Source organism: Nelumbo lutea, chromosome 3, assembly GCF_056320005.1.
Source record: "Nelumbo lutea isolate HS-2025 chromosome 3, American lotus-T2T, whole genome shotgun sequence".
NCBI lineage: Eukaryota > Viridiplantae > Streptophyta > Magnoliopsida > Proteales > Nelumbonaceae > Nelumbo > Nelumbo lutea.
Window position 1 is genome coordinate 4,165,372 of NC_142686.1, and position 19,530 is coordinate 4,184,901.

Sequence of the window (19,530 nt, forward strand, 5' to 3'; positions counted from 1 at the left end):
TCTAATATTTTGAACCTTTATTTAATTATTAGAGGTATCAAACCTCCCTCACCTCCATTTTCCATTAATTTGAAGTTTACAGTAGTTTCTTGCAGGTTAATATTGTTTTCCTTCATTGTTGTTATTGTAATTATTAGGAATTAATACCTGGGTCAATGTGGAAAAGGTGGAGAGAGTATCTCATCCAATTCCGGTGACTAAGGGCATCAAGGTTTCAATCCAAAGTTGCATAAGTTCATAATTGAAAGTCTCTGGCCGTAAAATAATAATAATAATAATAATTGAAAGTGTCTGTCTATTGCCCCTTCATTAATTTTAATGCTGTTCATTTTTCTCTTTTTTAATTTCTGTTTTTTCTGATCATTCTTCAACTTTTTTTTTGTCAAATTGCTGCATTTCTGGATGTTTCTTGTTCCGTTTATGGCCTTTGGGGGGAGGGGGTGGAGGGACCAGTTTTCTCCCTTAGAATTGTCTAATTGACTATTCTGGCACTTAATTGTTATTTGTCCTTATTTCCCTTCTTGGTCTTTTAGTTTGATTTATTTTTCATTTTGGAGGGTGATGATGCATCAAGAAGTCCTCTTCATTATTTTCTATAAGCAGAACCTTTCAATTACATAAAAATTTTAAATCTGATGGCGCATGAATCAATAATCTTTGTCTGTTGGGTACATTTTTCTTTTAATGGAACTTAAAAAGAAGCATCCAGAAATGAAACAAGAAAGTACAAACATGTGCTTTAAGTGGCAACTGCATTTCTGGATGTTTCTTTTCCCTTGTCACTTCTGATTCCTGAATAAATAAAAATATCAAAATTACAAATGATAATTGAGTGATATTTTATGTAGGTGAAAACAGGGAGCACCTTCTTCGACCATCTGTTCCAGAATATACAATTGAAACAAAAGAATCTCCATCTTGGAAAGAGGTGCTAACTGTGATCGATTCCCAAGAGAAATTTTACACACCAAATGGAAATGTGAGACTTCTACAATATATTCTAGTATATTCATTACTCACTTTTTGATTATCCTCCTATCTATACATCCACCCTAGAATATAGTTAATTGTTAGTTTGTTACACTTTCTGGCACAAGTGAACATTTGCTATTACCTTTTTGTTGAATGAATCAGCATTATGCATGTAAAACCTCCAACTTTTTGTTTGTATTTATAACAAATTGTTATCTTCCTTCTCAGCAAGATGACTGCCATGGCTGAATCTTAAATCCAATTTTTCCTTTCATAGGCATTCATGTTCACATTTGATATGGATGTGTACAGGAAAATTCGTCTCCAGGAATGGGAGAAATCTCTTCAAACCTTTATGAACATCAGGAAAATTGGCCTTCTCAGTGGCTAGATTCTGATGGATGTAATAGAGAACATAGGAATACTTACAACACAAATGAAGAAATGCAACTATCAGCAGCCCGGCAATTTCTATTAGGCTCTGATAGTTTTGTTGAATCACCATCTTCAACACCACTACTTCAAGAAGCTGAAAATTCCAAAGTTTCTGTATGTTCTTCTGGAATAAACATGTATGAAGCCAATGCCAACTATTATAAGATGTGGTTTGACCAAGGAATTTGGCTTGGAGTTCCTCTTGGAGCAGATTCAAGTTTGACTATTGCACAAAAACAGAGGTTCACCATTTCTGAAATCTCCCGAGACTGGGGTTACTCCAGTGAAACTACAAAGGTATATTCAATGAGATTCTACATTTTCACTCCATGCTCCTATGCTAATAATAGTTCAGCTTTATTAATTGTTAATTGTTGTTGCATCTTTGATTGTATACCTACAAAGAAACTGTAAAATAAGCCAAAGGTCCAATACTGGCTCAGGGCAGCAATAAAGACACTAACTTATGAAGAAAAAGCAAGAGGAGATAGTAATAACTGACTACGAACTTTGTTAAGATGTGTTTACAGTTCAAAAACACCATATATCAATCTCAAATTAGGAGTTGGTTCTTTCACCCCTATTTGCGGGCCATCTTGCTTTGGAACTGTCTTTTGATTATCTGTTACTGATAAAGACCAGAGACATAACAAAATAAGAACTAAAACAGGGCGATGAAAACCTTTGCTAACATGCACAGTGGGTCCACAAGGGACTGCTAGTGTGCACCATCAAGTCTTCTTTGCCACTGCATCAATTATCCTCAACAAAAATCTACCTGTGCTACTGCTACATATAGAATCCAATGTTTAATTGATCTTATTATTCATGGGTGCACTACTTTGATATGATACATTTTTTTTGATAAATGATAGCATTTTATTAGTAAAGAGGGATTACATCAAGATTTAGAAGACAAACTATCCCAATAGGGACATGAGGTGCGACACCATTCTACAATGACCCAAATTACAACTGAGCTAAAAACAGTTCAGACTTAAACACCCCCATCTTTGCAAAATAATCAGTCATTCCATTTGCAGACCGCCTTTCCCATTTCACAAGAACTGTCATGTCTCTAACTAGCCATTTGAACTTTTTTCATAGATTCGTTGTACTTTCAACTCACTGTTTCTGGTTTCTTTAGCCACCCTATTATCAATTTAGAGTCACCTTCAATGAGCAGCCTATCAAAATTTAGCTCTCACAATCTGTACTCCTTGCAAGACTGCTTGGAACTCTGCAAAAACTGAGCCCCTTATTCCAACCTGGCCTGAGAATACAGCAACAATGAGTCCTTCATTATTCCTAAAGACCCTCCTACACCAGCTGGACCTGGGTTCCCTAGGCTGCTGCCATCAAAGTTCAACTTAATAAAGCCTTCATCAGGAGGTTCCCAAGCTACCACTAGTCTGTTCCTTGTGGTAGAACTTCTAGCTACAGCTCCCCAGTTTCTCCATAAGTCATCAACAGAGAAATCTGAGAACAAGTTTGAGGCTTTAACCCAATGTATAGCTCTATTAAAAATACACTCCCAAACTGCCTCCATACTCCTTTCTCTGTCACTGAAGACTCTACCATTTCTCTCCTCCCACACCATCCATATCACAGCAGCCCTAAGGCATCTCCACATGACTTTACCTCTCTTCTGGCCAACTGAAGGTCGTGAAGTCAAAGAGATTTCCAATCTGCAGAGGCACAACCCACCTATGACCAAAAAGATCAAAAACCTTTTCCCAGAGGCCTACAACAAAAGGGCAAGAAATTAGGATGTGGTAACAACTTTTACCACAAGCTTTGCAATGGATACACCAGTTTAGGAAAAGGCACAAGGTAGGTCTTCTTTTTTGCAAGGTGTCTAATGTGTTTATTTTTCCAAGAAAGACTTCCCAACAGAAAGTCCCAACCTTGGGAGGGAGAGGTTTGGACCAGAACTCTTTAAATGGACAAGGGGAGTGAATCGGGGCTGAACACAAGCAAGAGAAGAAAGAAGCACAAGAAAACAAACCCCTAGGGTGTGGAGTCCAAATATGACCATCAGGTTTAGAAAGATCCAGAAAAACAGAATCAATGACTTGCAAGAGCAAAGTTGCCAGTTCAAGCTCACCGTCTCTCAAGTTTCTTCTTAGTCCCAGGTCCCAGGTCCCTACTTACCCCAGACAACTGAGAATAGGGCACAAAACGATGTATAGGTCTTTTTTAAAGCAACAAAAGAGAATAAAGAGAAGGATAGAGGTCTTTAAGGGTTGAGTCGCCAATCCGAAGATCCTCCCAAAATAAAACCCTATCTCCAGAGCAAACATCATACTTGATAAGGCTAAGGAACTGAGGGAGGACTCCGCAAGTGGATTATAGAGAAGCCAAAGTAGCCCTCGAAGAAACCCCAGGTCCCTAGCATCCCAACCATTGCCTGCGCTGCCGTGAATACTGCCTATCACTTCTTGCCACAACTGTCCCCTCTCCAATGGCCATCTCCACAACCACTTACCTAGCAAGGAAGTATTTTTCTTACCTAGATTTCATAACCCTAGACCTCCCCGTTCTTTACTCTGACACACTACCTCCATGGTTTCAAATGTCGCCAAATGTCGCTAATGTCGCCCGACATATGTCGATGTCGAGGCTCACCGACATGAAAATGGATGGTAATATAAAAATTACATTGTGTCGGTAGACCAACTCGGTCCAAATAACCAAAAAAAATACAGTTTTTCCTATTATATCGACAAGATGTCGATAGGATGTCGACTAATGTACATTAGAAATATAATATATTAGTATATTATATTAACATAATACAGTATATTAATATAGATTATTCCATTAATATTTCAAATAAAATATTTATAAAAAGAATTAACAAAATATAAAAACAAAAGAATAAATTAATTACTTTATAATATAAAACATAAAATATTTTTCAAGTAATAAAATATTAACTAGTTAGTATTTTTTAAAATATTTATTAAAATCAGAAAATGTTTATTAAATTTTATAATAAACCATATTCTATTTAATATAAAAAATCAGAATAAATTTAGTAAATTTTATACTAAATCATAATTTATTATAAACTTAGTATTAAAAATCATAATAAATTCATTAAGTTTTATAAGAAATCAGAATTTATCATAATCTTAATACTACAAAAAGGAGAATCAGTTATTAAATTTATAATGAAACATAATGTATTATAACTTTAATATTTAAAAAATCAGAATAAATGTATTTCTATTTACTAGTGTGAAATAAATATATTAGAATTTATAATAAATCAGAACTAAAAATAAGAAAAGAAAATATCAGATAATCTTGTAAAAACATCAAAATGCATAATAAATCAGTAAATCATCATTTACTAATTTGTTATTGATCTTAGTTTCTTAGCTTTATATAATGATTGGGAATAAGATAATAGTCTAGAAATATGTATTAATGCTTCTTTTATCATTTTACAAAATATCTTTCATATTTCCACATATTTCATAATATTTCCACAATGTCTCTAATTTTTACAATATTTCCCCTCGACATTTCCGACATTTCTGACATATGTCCTATATTTTGGTAAGCGACATTTCCATCAACATCGACATTTTAAACCTTGACTACCTCCCACCTGACCAAGTGATCCTTTCTACCTTCCCTAGGCTCCTAAAGGAAATCCCTGATCAACTTTTCTAATTTTTGCACTTCCCTTCTAGGCATATCCTAAAGACTATCAAGTAGTAGACTAGCAAATTCGCTCAGGTGGACTTTATCAAAGTAATTCTGCCTCCCAACGAAATATAATTTCTCTTCCAAGCTGCCAGTCTCTTGGTACACCTCTCCACAACTAGGTTCCAAAACCTAGATTCTCTTGGATTATCCCCTAAAGGCAAGCCAAGATACTTCAAAGGCCAGCTTTCAATAGCACAACCTTGGGACTCTACTACTGCATTCACTTCTTACCCCTACAACACAACTCTTCTCAAAATTGATCTTTAGCTTGGAGATATGTTCAAACAACTTAATCACCTCCTTCAAATTTACTCCTACCCACTCTCCAACCTATAAAAAAACCCAACCTGTCTGCCCTTTGGAAAATTCTTCTAAAGACATCCACTATGAGAGTAAAAGGAAAAGGGGAAAGGGGGTCCCCTTGTAGTTGGAAAAAACTTTCTTACCACATCATTCACTAGCACCGGATAATGGCAAGTTTTCAGGCACCCTACAATCCAACTACACCATCTTTCCCCAAAACCATAACGCTTCAAGACTTCCAAAAGGAATACCCAATCCACCATATCATAAGCCTTCTCCAAATCTAACTTACTCACAAAGCCTCCTTTCCCCCTTCTCTTAAAATCCTCCACACGTTCATTTGCTATCAGTATTTGGTCTGTAATTTGTCTCCCTTGAATGAAATCTCCTTGAAATTGAGAGATCATATTTGGGAGGGCCACTTTTAATCTTAGTGAGAGGACTTTAGCCAGGATTTTATACATGCTAGTCACCAAGCTTATGGGTCTGAAGTCTTTCGGCCTTGGGGCATCTAGCTTCTTGGGTATCATAGCCAAAAAAGTTGAATTAATTCCGGGGCTAATAAAATGTTCCTCTGCAAACTCCTCAAACACTGCCAACAAACCATATTTGATTATCTCCCAACAGTCCTGATAAAAATCCATTGTCAACCTGTCCGACCCTGGTGCTTTCGATCTATCCATCAAGAAAATGGCCCTCCTAATTTCTTCCAGGTCAAAGTCTCTTTCCAATTGATTTGCCACTCTTGGATCCAGCCTAGGCCAATCCAACCCTTCCACCATGACTCCTCCCTCACCCACCTTTTTATAGACTTCCTTAAAGTGATCAACAAAACATGTTGCAATTTCCTCTTGGTCCCTTGAGATTTCACCATTTACTTCCAATTTATCTATAAAATTTTTCCTTTTCCTACCATTGGCTATTGCATGGAATAATTTTGTATTACCATACCCCTCCTTGATCCACTTATGTCTCGACTTTTGCCTCCAGCGAATCTCTTCTCTTAGCAAAATATCCTCTAGTTCCTTTCTTGATGTCCACCTTACTCTTCTATCCTCATCTGTCATCAACCTCTGACTTTCCTTCATGTCCAATTGTTCTATTTTAGAAGTGACTCTCAGCTTTCTTTCCTCAATTCTTCCAAAATGTTCTCTATTCCATTCCTTTAATTTGCTGTATTTTCTTATGAAACCTTGCTCCCTTCCACTCAACGTCCCTCACCTCCTCGTACTTTAATATGACACATTCTGATGTATTAATTCAAACTAACTAGATTTTGTTATTGATTTGATTTTAAATTCACATATATTTGTGCTTAAGGCTGCTTGTCTATAATTAAGATATGTCCTAAATGATAATATAAGCTCAAGATATATAAATGATGCCCATGCCACGATGCCAAATAAGCTCATGATATATAAAATAAGCTCAAAGGACTTTGTGGGGATGGGGGGGGGGATCATAAGTAATATGAGTTGTGTGGCAAGAAAGAAGTGCCTGCATTTTTTTTTTATAATAGAATCTGTTCTCCCTGAAGTAGTGCTGAGAAAAAGCAATTGTATATCATGACTGGTATGTAAAATATTCAGGGATGATTCTTGTTCTGATTTCTTTACCAGTAATACTTTTGATCTTGAAACAGTTTTTTATTTATATACCCAGTAATTGGGACAAGGCTTGGAGGATGACAATGATGATAAGGCTTGATTATATACCCAAAAGAACACTTGTTTCAAACACCAAATACGTTGTGTTGATAATCTGAATGTGAAGTTATATATTGTAAGCATATGATAAAAAGGGTATCAGTTTTAAAATAATAACAAACTAGGCAACCACCCAACAGAAAGGTCAACCTAGGCTGTAGTTTGAATGCCATGTGAACACCTAGTTTCATGTGCCAATGCAGTTATTTTTGGCAATGGGGACTACCTAATGAATAGCAATAGGTAACTGCTTTTTATCTATACCAATTACCAAAGTACTATAATATACGTTATCTCAGTCTTGGCATCTTCATTGTGTCTTTAAGTTATTTAAATTTTATGTTTGAAATTTACAATTGCGGGTCATTATTCTGAAAATTTAAAGAGTATGTACTCATTGCAGGTAATTATCACTGGATCCTTTCTTTGTAGTCCATCCAAATGTGCCTGGATGTGTATGTTTGGTGATATTGAAGTTCCTGTAGAAATCATCCAAGACGGTGTTCTTCGTTGCCAGGCTCCTTCACACGTTCCTGGAAAAGTCACTCTATGCATCACATCAGGAAATAGGGAAGCCTGCAGTGAAATCAAAGAATTTGAGTACCGCATAAAGCCAATGAACTGTGAGCACTGTAATTTACCCCAGGCAGAAGCTAATATGAGTACAGAACTGCTGTTGCTTGTCAGATTTGCACAGATGCTTCTATCTGTTACATATACTGAAAAGGAAGATATCATTGAATCAGGAGTCAACCAATTGAGGACACTGAAAGTTGATGAAGATCCATGGGGACGTATTATAGAGACACTCTTACTTGGCAGTGAGACCCCATCCACCACCATGAATTGGCTTCTGCAAGAACTTTTAAAAGACAAGTTGCAGTGGTGGCTTTTGTCCAAATATCAGAATGAAGGAGATACACCTGGATGTCACTTGTCCAAGAAAGAGCAAGGGATAATACATGTGATTTCTGGATTGGGCTTTGAGTGGGCTTTAAACCCAATTCTTAATTCTGGTGTCAGTATAGATTTCCGTGATGTTAATGGATGGACTGCCTTGCATTGGGCTGCGCTTTATGGAAGGTACATTGAAGCTCTAGTATGTTCTTCCTGGCCTGCCTAGTACATTTCCTTTTTATGAAAATTCACCCATATCCATGGTTTTCTTTCTCATATTATGGTCAGTACTAAAATGTTTGGTTCTGACAGTTTGCATTTTTGGACCAAGTCTCAAAAGAGGAAGCCTAATGCATGAGCCAAGAAGACTGAGTAGTCAACCAATAATTTTTTTTATATTGCCTTGGTTGAGTGCAACACAATTGAGGAAGGGGATTGTGCCACCTTTGAAGGAGTTTTGCTGAAATCGGGTAGGAAATTGGAAAAAGAGAGAAAAGGAAATGCAGAGGGAAAGGGAGAAATGAAGAAAAAATTTTGTGTATGCGTGTGTGTGTGTGAGAGAGAGAGAGAGAGGGATGGGGGGGGGGGGAGTTTTGGAGAATAACTATATTGCTTCTCAAGAAACCTTGTTAGACAAAGAAAAAACAAATAAAATATAAAAGCAAAATATCTTCCAAGTATCTTATGGAATATCCTATTCTTGGCATATTCTAATCCAGGCAGGAAGCATTTGGACAACTTATTATTTATTACCTCATGGGAAATGTTCATTCACCTTAAATTATTGGACCGGGCCCAAAAGAGATGGTAAGGTCTGCCCAGTAAAAATGGTTTTGGGATTTTGGGCTGGTCCAGCATCAGGTGTGCATGCTGTTTACATGTGTGCTTGTACCTACATGATTGGAAAACTGGATATTTATAACCCAAAAGATTTGGCCCCGAATGAGTGGTTTAATTGTCTCCTGTATTGCGTTCTTTTGTAACATATATATATATATATATATATATATATATATATATATATATATATATATATATAAAATGCCAAAACTCTAGGAAAAATTTACGGGGTATGTACCGTTTCCATCAAATCAGACTGGTTTCTGTTGCCAAGTTATTTTTAGATTGTCCTAACCAGTAATGTGGACTAAAAAGGTCAGATATAAATATCATAAACTTGACTCAACTCAGCCTTATCCCCAAATATTTGGAGTCAGATTCAGGAATTGGGTCCCACCATTCTTCTCTATCAGGAGCTTCTTTTTTAGGGTCAAACTGTATGCCCTTGGATAATTTGTTTCTGTTTTAGCCCACATTTTCTTTGCTCTTCTTGTTGATCTTTTAGAGCCTTGTACTTGAGCCAAGTCACTCATCACTGGTGCAGGCACTGGTTGCTTATGCAAATGATCAATCCATATCTGTTGAGTTTCCCTTGTCATGTTATCAATTAGGCCAACTTTTAGGTCCTTGTGTACTTAATTTCTAACTTTGTCCTTTGTAGTTACATTCATCCATCTCAGTGTCCTCATTTCGGCTACAAGCATTTTTGGAACATGTTTTCTTGATTCCCCAGCACTATGTTCTAAAAAATATGAAGAATATGCCATAATGAAACTCAAAGATATAGGTGCTGCACTCTTAGCAAAATGGGCATGCCAGGTTAAGCATTTGTTAAAATTTTAAAGTGCTTGGCTCAATGTCTGGGCTCATTACTGTTGAACTTCTTCAAGTTGGCTACAAAATGTGTACTTTAATCAAAGTCATTAGTATTTGGAAAACGAAAGCCATGAAAGGTCTGATAATGGAATATTTTCCTTGTTCACAGGGAAAAGATGGTTGCTGCACTTCTAGCATCTGGTGCATCAGCTGGGGCGGTGACAGATCCCACTTCAAAAGATCCAACTGGTAAAAGTCCAGCTTCCATTGCTGCTGCCAGTGGCCACAAGGGACTTGCAGGGTATCTTTCAGAGATGGCACTAACAAGCCATCTTTCATCCCTCACATTGGAAGAAAGTGAACTTTCTAGAGGTTCTGCTGCTGTGGAGGCAGAAATAACGGTTGAGACCATCTCAAAGAGAAGCCTTGGTGCCATTGATGATCAACTTTCTCTTAAAGATTCATTGGCTGCAGTCCGAAATGCAGCTCAGGCTGCTGCACGTATCCAATCTGCTTTTCGTGCACATTCTTTTAGGAAGAGGCAACAGAAAGTTGCAGCTGCTGATAGTGTCGATGAGTATGGCTTTGCTCCAGATGACATTCATGGGCTTTCAAAGTTGGCCTTCCGCAATCTCCATGATCACAGGTTGGACAAAGCAGCTTTGTCTATTCAGAAGAAATATCGTGGATGGAAAGGGCGCAAGGACTTTTTAGCACTGCGGCAGAAAGTTGTCAAGATTCAGGTACCTTATGATCTTGCAGAATGTTTCCAATAATTTCATAAACTTCTTAATATGCTTATAATTTAATAAGCAAATACTATTTTAAAATTTTTATACATATTCTTTATCAACTTTACCTTTACACTAATTTCATTATTACGTTCAGATATAGGAAAGATTTAAATATCATGAAAACTCTTGTTTGACTCATATTTAAGGACATGGATATTCGTTAATACTTAAATATGAATCAACTCACAAGATGCAGCTACGGATGAGGGAAAACATAACCCATATCAAGTTCATTAGCTTTCACTAGAATGAACTGGAAATACTTTATCAAAAGCAAAAAAGGATACAAATTATGAGTAGCACTTGAAGCTTTCACTAAAAGTGTGCAAGGTATTGATTGCTGGCTATCTTTTTTGGCAGGCTCATGTGAGAGGTCATCAGGTAAGGAAGAAGTATAAAGTGCTATGGGCTGTTGGTGTTTTAGACAAGGTTGTGTTACGATGGCGCCGGAGAGGAGTTGGTTTACGAGGATTTCGGAATGAATCTGAGTCCATTGGTGAAGGTGAAGATGAAGACATCCTCAAGGTGTTTCGAAAACAGAAAGTGGACGTGGCTATTGAAGAAGCTGTGTCGACTGTGCTGTCTATGGTTGAGTCTCCAGATGCCCGTCAGCAATATCGTCGCATGCTTGAAAGCTACCGTCAAGCCAAGGTTAGTATGCCAAAGATTTTGAATCGAAAAGGACATGATTTCAAGTAACCTATATGAACCATATTTAAGACACAAATATATCTAAATTCTAATAAGGGTTTATATTATATTTGCACGAGGATAATGGGATGATAAATTTTCTCTCTTATGGTATTTAACTTGAACATATATACTTGCATAACAAGGATGGCCCAGGGTCCATTTTCTGAATCATCTTCCAAACTTTTTAACTTCTTATTATAGTCATGATTTATTTCTGGCTGTCTTATAGTTTCTTACTCGGATCTATCTTTATAGTAATTTATTAGTGTCGCTTTAGGCTCTCTTGTTGATTAAATCGATTATTGTTAATATTGTCTGCAGGCAGAATTGGGCGCCATGGCAAACAATATTGCATCCACTTCACAAGGAAATATTGACCATATGGAAAATGATGGCATGATGTCTCAGTTCCCATTTGAGCATCTGTGAATCAAAATAACTTATGGATTCTTTGATAATCTGTATTTTAGCTTTGCCTTGTATATGGTAATCGTATTCAGCAGTTGTACATATTTTGTTTTGGTTTAGGAATAGATGCAAATGATTGTGATTGGTCATGTATGTCATATGTGCCTCTCAAGGTTCAAACTATGATGTAAATGTTGTTTCGTAGTTGCTGCAAGTGTTGCTTTTCATTTATTTTAAAGGTTTGGAATAATATAAGGCTAATTCACATTACTGGGTTCGAGTTCGAGATTAGTGTCTTCTACCTTTTTCCTTTTCTCTCAGCCGTTCTTTTCTTTTTTTCTTTTTTTGAAGCCATAGGGCAAGAGCTTTATTTAACTTTCAACTTGGAGGTTACATTTCATCCAAAATAATAAATTGGATACAATCTGGAATAGAGGACCAAGTAAACGATCGGTTTTGTCTTAGAGCAAATTGGGCAAGCCCATGGGCTGCTCTATTACAGGACCGAGGGGTGTGATACCAAGCACAGGATGAAAAAGATTTTGAGATGGTTTTACAATCCAAGGCAACTAGCAGCAAACTCCAAGGGGGTTCCAGATCCGAAGAGAGAACTCGAAAAGTAATTTTAGCATCACTTTCTATGATAATCGGATCCAAGATTAAAGGTTTTGTTAGTCGAAGACCCTCTAGAATTGCTTTAAATTCGGATCCAATGGGAGAAGAACTCTTCACCAACAAGGCTTTGGCAACCAGGAGAGATCCAAATCCATCTCGAGCAATGACACCGACTACAGCTTTTGATGGAGACCATGCTCCATCAGTATTGATTTTAATGTGCAAATGATGAGGTTTGATCCAAACTGATGAGGTTCTTTGAAGAGAAGAAAGAGAATCAAATCCTAAGTTTTCTAGCTGGGTCAACAAAGGTCTTTCATGCATTTTCACCAAGTCTCCAAGGTGGGCATTATAGGGAATGAGAATGGTTGAACGAGTGAACGGCTTCCCATTAAAATGAGTTTGACATCTAGCCTTCCAAATATACCATATAAGAATAGTGCCTCTAGTAAATAGGGAGAGATCAGACTCCTCTTTAATAATGTTATCCATTTTCCTCCATTCCTCTAACCAGAAAAAGAAAACCTTGATCGTTGCAAATGTTGGCTTGCAAACCCATGGATGAGGTAAACCAAATTGGTTGAACCGTTGGGCAGTGGAAAAATAAGTGGTCCAAAGTTTCTGGATCTTCATTGCAAGGTCTGCAGGTGGGATCAATGTGATTCGATCCCTTGGCAAGGTCAGCAGACATAGGAAGGACTCCTTTGCAACAGCGCCAAACAAAGGTTTTTATTCTGAGTAGGATGAATTTTATCTTCCAAAAAGATTTTCAGCTGTATTGGACAAACCCACATAGAGTGTGAAGATTCTGGAGAATTGGAAATAAGTTTGTATCCCGAATTACAGGTGTAGTTACTATGGGGAGTTAAAAGTCCAAACCAGGGTATCCCATGGGAATGAGAAGTAGAAGGGATATCAGTTCTCAAAATCATATTAACAGTCTCCTCATTGAAACCTTGTGTGCGCACAACATTACTCCAATTATGAGAGTGCTGATCTATAAGAGTAGCCACCATGTTTATGGGTTGGTTCCAAGTTGCAAGTATGTCAATAAGACCATTTAGCAACCAAGGATCATAAAAAATGTTAACATTCCACCCGTTATAGATAATCCACTTACACCCTTTAATTAAGTCATTTCTGCAATCAAGAATAGCAGTCCAAAGAGGTGAATCACCTCATTTTTTCTTCTAACGCCGGAAAGAACCATTTAGAAGATATTTTGCATGGAGAACTTGGGCCCACAGAATTATTTTCCTTTAAGAAACGCCAAGCAATCTTCATTATGAGTGCTTTGTTGACCAAGCCAAAATGTCTGAAGTCTAGACCACCTTTCTCACTGGGAAGTAAAAAAGAATTCCAAGCCTTGAGGTAAAGAGGTTTTTAACCATGAGACACCCCACCAAAAGTCTCTGCAAATGGCAGTTAAACCCTTACAAATGGTTGAGGGCAGAGAGTAAGATAGCATGTGGTAAATAGGCATTGAGGTAAGGATAGATTTAATGAGAATAGATCTTCCTACATGAGAGAGAAACCCCATCTTCCAGCCTTTGAGTTTAGCTTTAACTTTGTCCAACAAAAACTGTCAATAAGAAAATTTTCTACTAATTCCGATGAGTGGACCTAGTAGGTATCTTCCTTTTTCATATCAGCAACACCCAACAAATTCTTAATTGAGTTTTGTGTACATAAAGGGGTATTTTTGCTGAAAAAAAAAAATAGATGATTTCTCAAGGTTAATCACTTGACTTGTCTAATCACATAATTTTTTTAAAATGACATTCAAGTGTTGAACTTCTTCAATTTCAGCCCTTCCCACTAATAATAAATCATCAGCAAGTGGTTGATTTTCACATTTGACCTGCCGGATCTGAAGCCTTTTAACATGCCAGTGTCCAAGGCATTAAATAACATCCGAGAAAAAGCTTCCAAATGTATGATGGAAAGATAGGGTGAAAGTGGACAACCCTGTCTTAAGCCCCTTTCAGGAGAGAAACCATAGCTTGGCTTTCCATTAATCAAGATTTTCATAGAGTTAGAGGCAATGCAAGCCTTAATTAATTTGCAAATAGATTCCAAAAAACCCAATAGATTCAAACACTGAATGAGGAACGGCCACTCCACCCGATCGTAGGCCTTTGACAAATCCACCTTCAATAGAAAGAATCATTCTCGACAATTGCTTCTATTCATCGAGTGAATAAGTTCACGAGCCACCAAAACATTATCAATTATCTGTCTCCCAGGTAAGAAAGCATTTTGAAATGGAGAGATAATTTTCTACAAAAGAGGCTTAAGGCAGTTTGCAATCAAGTTTTCCATAACTTCGCAAGAGGCTTATTCCAATGCGGGAAGGTTCAACAAATAGGGTGCGAATGAAATGACAAAAGTCCTCCCCCACAACATTCCAACCATTCTGAAAGAAAAGAGCATGTAGGCCATCAGGGCCAGGAGCCTTTAATGGGTTCATACTGAAGAGGGTTTTCTGGATTTCCAGGTTAAGAGGTGGAGTGCACAACACCGAGTTCTCATGATCAGTGATGCAAGGCATTATCAAATGTTTGTTGAGATCATTTTTTTTTTATCAATAACACTTTCATTAACTCATCAAAAGAAGATTTACAATAGGAAGGCAAACACGCTTATCTTCCAAGAGCAACAAAGAACCTCAAGAAAAGAAAAAAAAAGAAAGAAAACACAATATAGTTACAACTTAGCCCAAAAAAGTGAATCCTTTTCTGCCCCTTGTTTAGCTAAACCGTCAGCTAGAAAATTAGCCGATCTTTTAACCCAAAGTATCTTAACTTCCATCTCTTGCACCAGCCACTTAAATTTCCTCCTCTCATTATTGTACTTACATAAGCCATTGTGATCTTTAATCAGTCACTCTATCACCACCTCTGAATCCCCTTCAATTAAGAGTTTCTTGATGTTCAACTCCTTAGCTTTCTGTACTCCTTCCATAACTACAAAGGTCTCAGCTCTAAGGGAATCACCCACTCCAATTGGGCCAGAGAACATAGTAGAAATGACCCCATTTTCATCCCTAAAAACACCCCCAATCCCCGATTGTCTTGGATTTCCCCTGCTACACCCATCAAAGTTTAGTTTCACGAATCCACTAGGTGGAGGGGTCTAAACCACACTCATTACTGACTTAGTCTGTGTGCAATTTGCAATTTCACCCCACATCCTCAACATGTCATCCACGGTGTAATCTGTGAAGAGCTCCAAAGATTTCAGCCACTGTACCGCCCTAATATGAATGATAGCCCTCAGATCTGTTGCTCCTCTCTGAGCTTCTAAGAATATCCTAGAGTTTCTTTCTTCCCAAAGTGTCCAACATACTGCAACCCTTAATCCTCTCCACATTGTCCTTCCCCTTTTTATCCGCCACCTGAAAAGAGAAGGGGAAAAAAGGCCTTGCAAGTCTGATGGGGTATTCCAACTACATCTAAATAGGGACAAAGCCCATTCCCAAATTGACCTCGCAAAATGGCAAGACACCAGTAAGTGAAAACCAATCTCCCCATCCGCTTTACAAAGAACACACCACTGAGGTGACAAACAAGTATTGGGTCTCTTCTTTTGGAGTAGATCACCAGTGTTGATTCTTTTCAGATAGACTTTCCAACAAAAACTACCAACCCTAGGAGGTATTGCTCTGCACCAAACCTCATCAATAGGAAAATGAGGGAAGGTAGGACTGGTGGACTGACTTAAGACTTTGAAGAAAGAAGCACAAGAAAAAATGTCGTTGGGAGAAGGTGTCCAAATTCTAGAATCCGCCCTAGTGGGGTCTAAGATAACGTTATCAAGAATTGCAATAAGGCTCAAAATATTGTCAAAGTCTGAGTCCCTCAAGTCCCTTCTTAGGCCCAAGTTCCACCCAATCCCAGAAGTGGAAGAGGACGGGGTGATAAAAGATGAGATTGGCTCATTTTTTAGATCAGAAAGAGCAAACAAATACGGAAACTGATCCTTTAGAGGGGCACTCCCCACCTAGGTTTGTTCCTAGAATTTTATGGAGTTACCGGAATTCAAATCATACATGATATTATGAGAGAAAACTGGTAGCAGGTCATGAATGGCTTTCCAAGGAGAATTGATTGTGGTCCTAACTCTGATTCCACTGTCCCATCCATTATGCTCCAACCCATGAATACTTGCCACTATTCTAGCCCATAGCTTATCCTTCTCCAAGGGGAATCTCCACAACCACTTTCCCAATAGAGTCATATTCCTTCTCCTAATATTCCCAAGCCCCAAACCACCACATGTCTTACTCCTACAAACTATTTCCTAGCTAACTCTATGATCCATCTTTTCCTCTCTCTGTTCCCACAGGAAATCTCTCATTAACTTCTCCAATCTATTAACAACATTCACTGGGATTTTAAACACCGACAGGAAAAAGATGGGTAAATTAGTAAGCATGGCCTTAATAAGAGTAATTCTCCCACCAAGAGAGAGGTAGTTCTTTTTCCATGACACTAGTCTTTTTTCAAACCTTTCTACCACCGGGTTCCAAAAGCTCTCTCTCATAGGATTATCACCTAAAGGCAACCCTAAGTAATTTAAAGGCCACCCTAAGACTTTACACCCCAGCACTTCAGCACTCTCTCTGATCTCTCCCTCCTCCAAGTTCACCCCCACAACACAGCTCTTCCCAAGGTTAACCTTCAAGTTTGATATTTGCTCAAACAGTTGTATCACCGACTTCAAATTCCTGATAAAGCTCACATTACCGCCTTCACAAAACAGAATTGTGTTGTCAGCAAACTGCAAGTGATTTAGGGGGGTTTCCACCCTCCCAACTCTCCAACCTCTAATAAGCCCCCTAGAATCTGCTCTGTGAATCAATTTCCCTAAAACCTCCGCAATTAGAATGAACAAGAAAGGAGAAAGGGGGTCTCCTTGTCTTATACCCCTATTGGCTGGAAAGAAATCTATCATTATCTCATTCACTAGCACTGAGTAATGACAATTCTGGACACAACCCATAATCCACTTACACCACCTATCCCCAAACCCAAATTTAGTCAACACTTTCCTCAAAAATTCTCAGTTCACCAAGTCATAAGCCTTTTCCAAGTCCAACTTACAGACCACTCCCTTCTTGTCCCTCTTAAAGTTCTCCACACTCTCATTAGCAATTAAAATCTGATCAGTAATTTGTCTTTCATTCACAAAAGCTCCTTGGTAGTGTGCAATGATATCTAGCAAAACCTTCTTCAGCCTCAAAGACAACACTTTTGCAATGATCTTATACAAGCTATTAACCAAGCTAATTAGCCTAAAATCCTTTGGGTGGGAAGCATCTTTCTTTTTTGGAATTAAGGCTATAAATGTAGAGTTCACACCCGGATTAACAATTTCTCTCCTAAAAAACTCCTCAAACACCTGCAAAAGATCATCTTTCAAAATATCCCAACAGTCCTGATAAAAGGCCATTGTGAACCCATCTAGCCCTAGGGCTTTTGTTCTACCCATAGAGAATACAACATCATTGATCTCTTCTAAACTAAAGCTTCTCTCCAACATTCTCCTGTTCTCCACCCCTACATCTGGCCAATCCAATCCTTCTACCCACACCCTTCTATACACAAGCCTTCTTAGAATAGATTTGAAGTGCTCCACACAAGTCCCAGCAATCTCCTCTTGATGTACTAGCTCAACTCCATCTACTACCAGTTTGGAGATCAGGTTCTTCCTTCTCCTGCCATCTGCTAGAGAGTGGAAAAACCTAGTGTTTCTGTCCCCCTTTTGCACCCATTTACACTGAGATTTTTGCCTCCAACTAATTTCCTCCTTGTGCAGGCAGTCCTCTAACTGTCTTCTTAAACCTCTCCTGAGCTCATTGTCTTCCTCTCCAAGTTCTCCCCTTTCTTCTTTAGAGTCAAGGCTTTCAATCTTATCCAACAGATCTCCCTTTTTTTTTCTATCCTCTCAAACTTCATCAAATTCCACTCCTTGATTTTTGCTTTCAAAAATTGAAGTTTCTTATGGAATTTCATCCCCTCCCATTCCACTAATGGGTTACACTCATACCACCACTCCCTCACTTTGTTAGTAAATCCTGGGTGGAACAACCACATATTTTCAAATCTAAAGGGGGTAGGACCTCTACGCCTTCTTTCCTCCTTACATAACACTATGGGCCAATGTTCGGAGGTCACCCTTGGAAGAGCTCTAAAAGCCAAGGTTCCCCAATGCTCTTCCCAATCCAGAAAGAACGGAAATCTATCCAGTTTAGAGAAAATGAATCTAGATTGGAGATTTGACCAAGTAAATGTCTTATGGGCTAGGGGGATCTCTTTAAGCTCAAAGTCATCCACAAAGCTATTAAACTTCCTCATGCTTTTTGTCACCCTCTGGTTAATCTTATTGGATTCCTCTGAGAATCTAATCACATTGAAGTCCCCACCCATGCACCAAGGCCCATCCCACAACCCTATAACATCCGCCAATTCCTCCCACAACTCCTTTCTCTTTCTGTAGTCATTCGGTCGTAAACATTTGTGAGAGTCCACGTAAAATCACCCTCATGCTGCTTAAACTTCACAGAAACCAAGTACTTTCCGATCAACTCCTCCAGGCCTTGAACCACATCCCTCTTCCACATTGTCACAATCCCCCCGGATGCACCCCAAGAGGGGGCAGCCACCCAACTAATCCCCCTGGCTTTCCAAACACTCTTGCAACAGCACAATGTTTGGGTCAAACCATTTTATTACCTCTTTTATTGTCGCTCTCTTCCTTGCACTCCCAATTCCCCTCACATTCCAACTAAGAATCTTCATTCTACTTCTTATTTAAACCCCTTGCCAACTTCCACTACTTTCCCCCTTTCCTCCTATCTCCTTTTACCCCGAGAATCTTGTCTCCTACATCTCTCTTCAATCTCTCTACTTCACTCAATCTCCTCTTCTTTATTCCAATCTCCTTCTTCCTCTTCTGTAATCTTTCTTTCAACACATTCAAATCTTCCAACCTACAACCCAACTTCTCTACAAATTCTGCTAACATGTCTTCTCTCACCGAGTCCTCCATCCCACCCTTCCTACAGAAACCCCTCCAACTCTGCCCATCTGCCCGTTCTTCCTCTCCCATGGTCCCACCTCTATTCTTTCCTCTCCATCCAACCTCCCTCTCCTATTACCTCCCTCCTTCCCTATTCCTTTCCTTCCATCTCTACCCTCAATCCTTTCCCTCCTCTCCACTAACCCCTCCCCTCTTCCTTCCTCCCCTTCCCTCCTCCAAATCAACTTTCCTTCCACTTCCTTAAACACTTTTTCAATGATTTTCCACACTTTTTTCACTCCTAAAAC

At 38.4% G+C, this 19,530-nt stretch overlaps 1 protein-coding gene across 2 annotated transcripts in view; it reads left to right on the plus strand.

Moving 5' to 3' along the window:
- LOC148862454 (calmodulin-binding transcription activator 4-like) overlaps nt 1-11,854 on the plus strand; it is a 62,991-nt gene extending 51,137 nt beyond the window's left edge. For both annotated transcript variants that reach the window (XM_088976127.1, XM_088976128.1), the window contains 6 exons: nt 849-979; nt 1,285-1,704; nt 7,540-8,219; nt 9,859-10,432; nt 10,844-11,134; nt 11,498-11,854. In XM_088976127.1, coding sequence (XP_088832253.1) covers nt 849-979; nt 1,285-1,704; nt 7,540-8,219; nt 9,859-10,432; nt 10,844-11,134; nt 11,498-11,605 — 2,204 coding nt within the window. In that variant the 3' untranslated portion in view covers nt 11,606-11,854. The remainder of the gene's footprint in view (nt 1-848; nt 980-1,284; nt 1,705-7,539; nt 8,220-9,858; nt 10,433-10,843; nt 11,135-11,497) is intronic.
- Nucleotides 11,855-19,530: the final 7,676 nt, after the last annotated feature.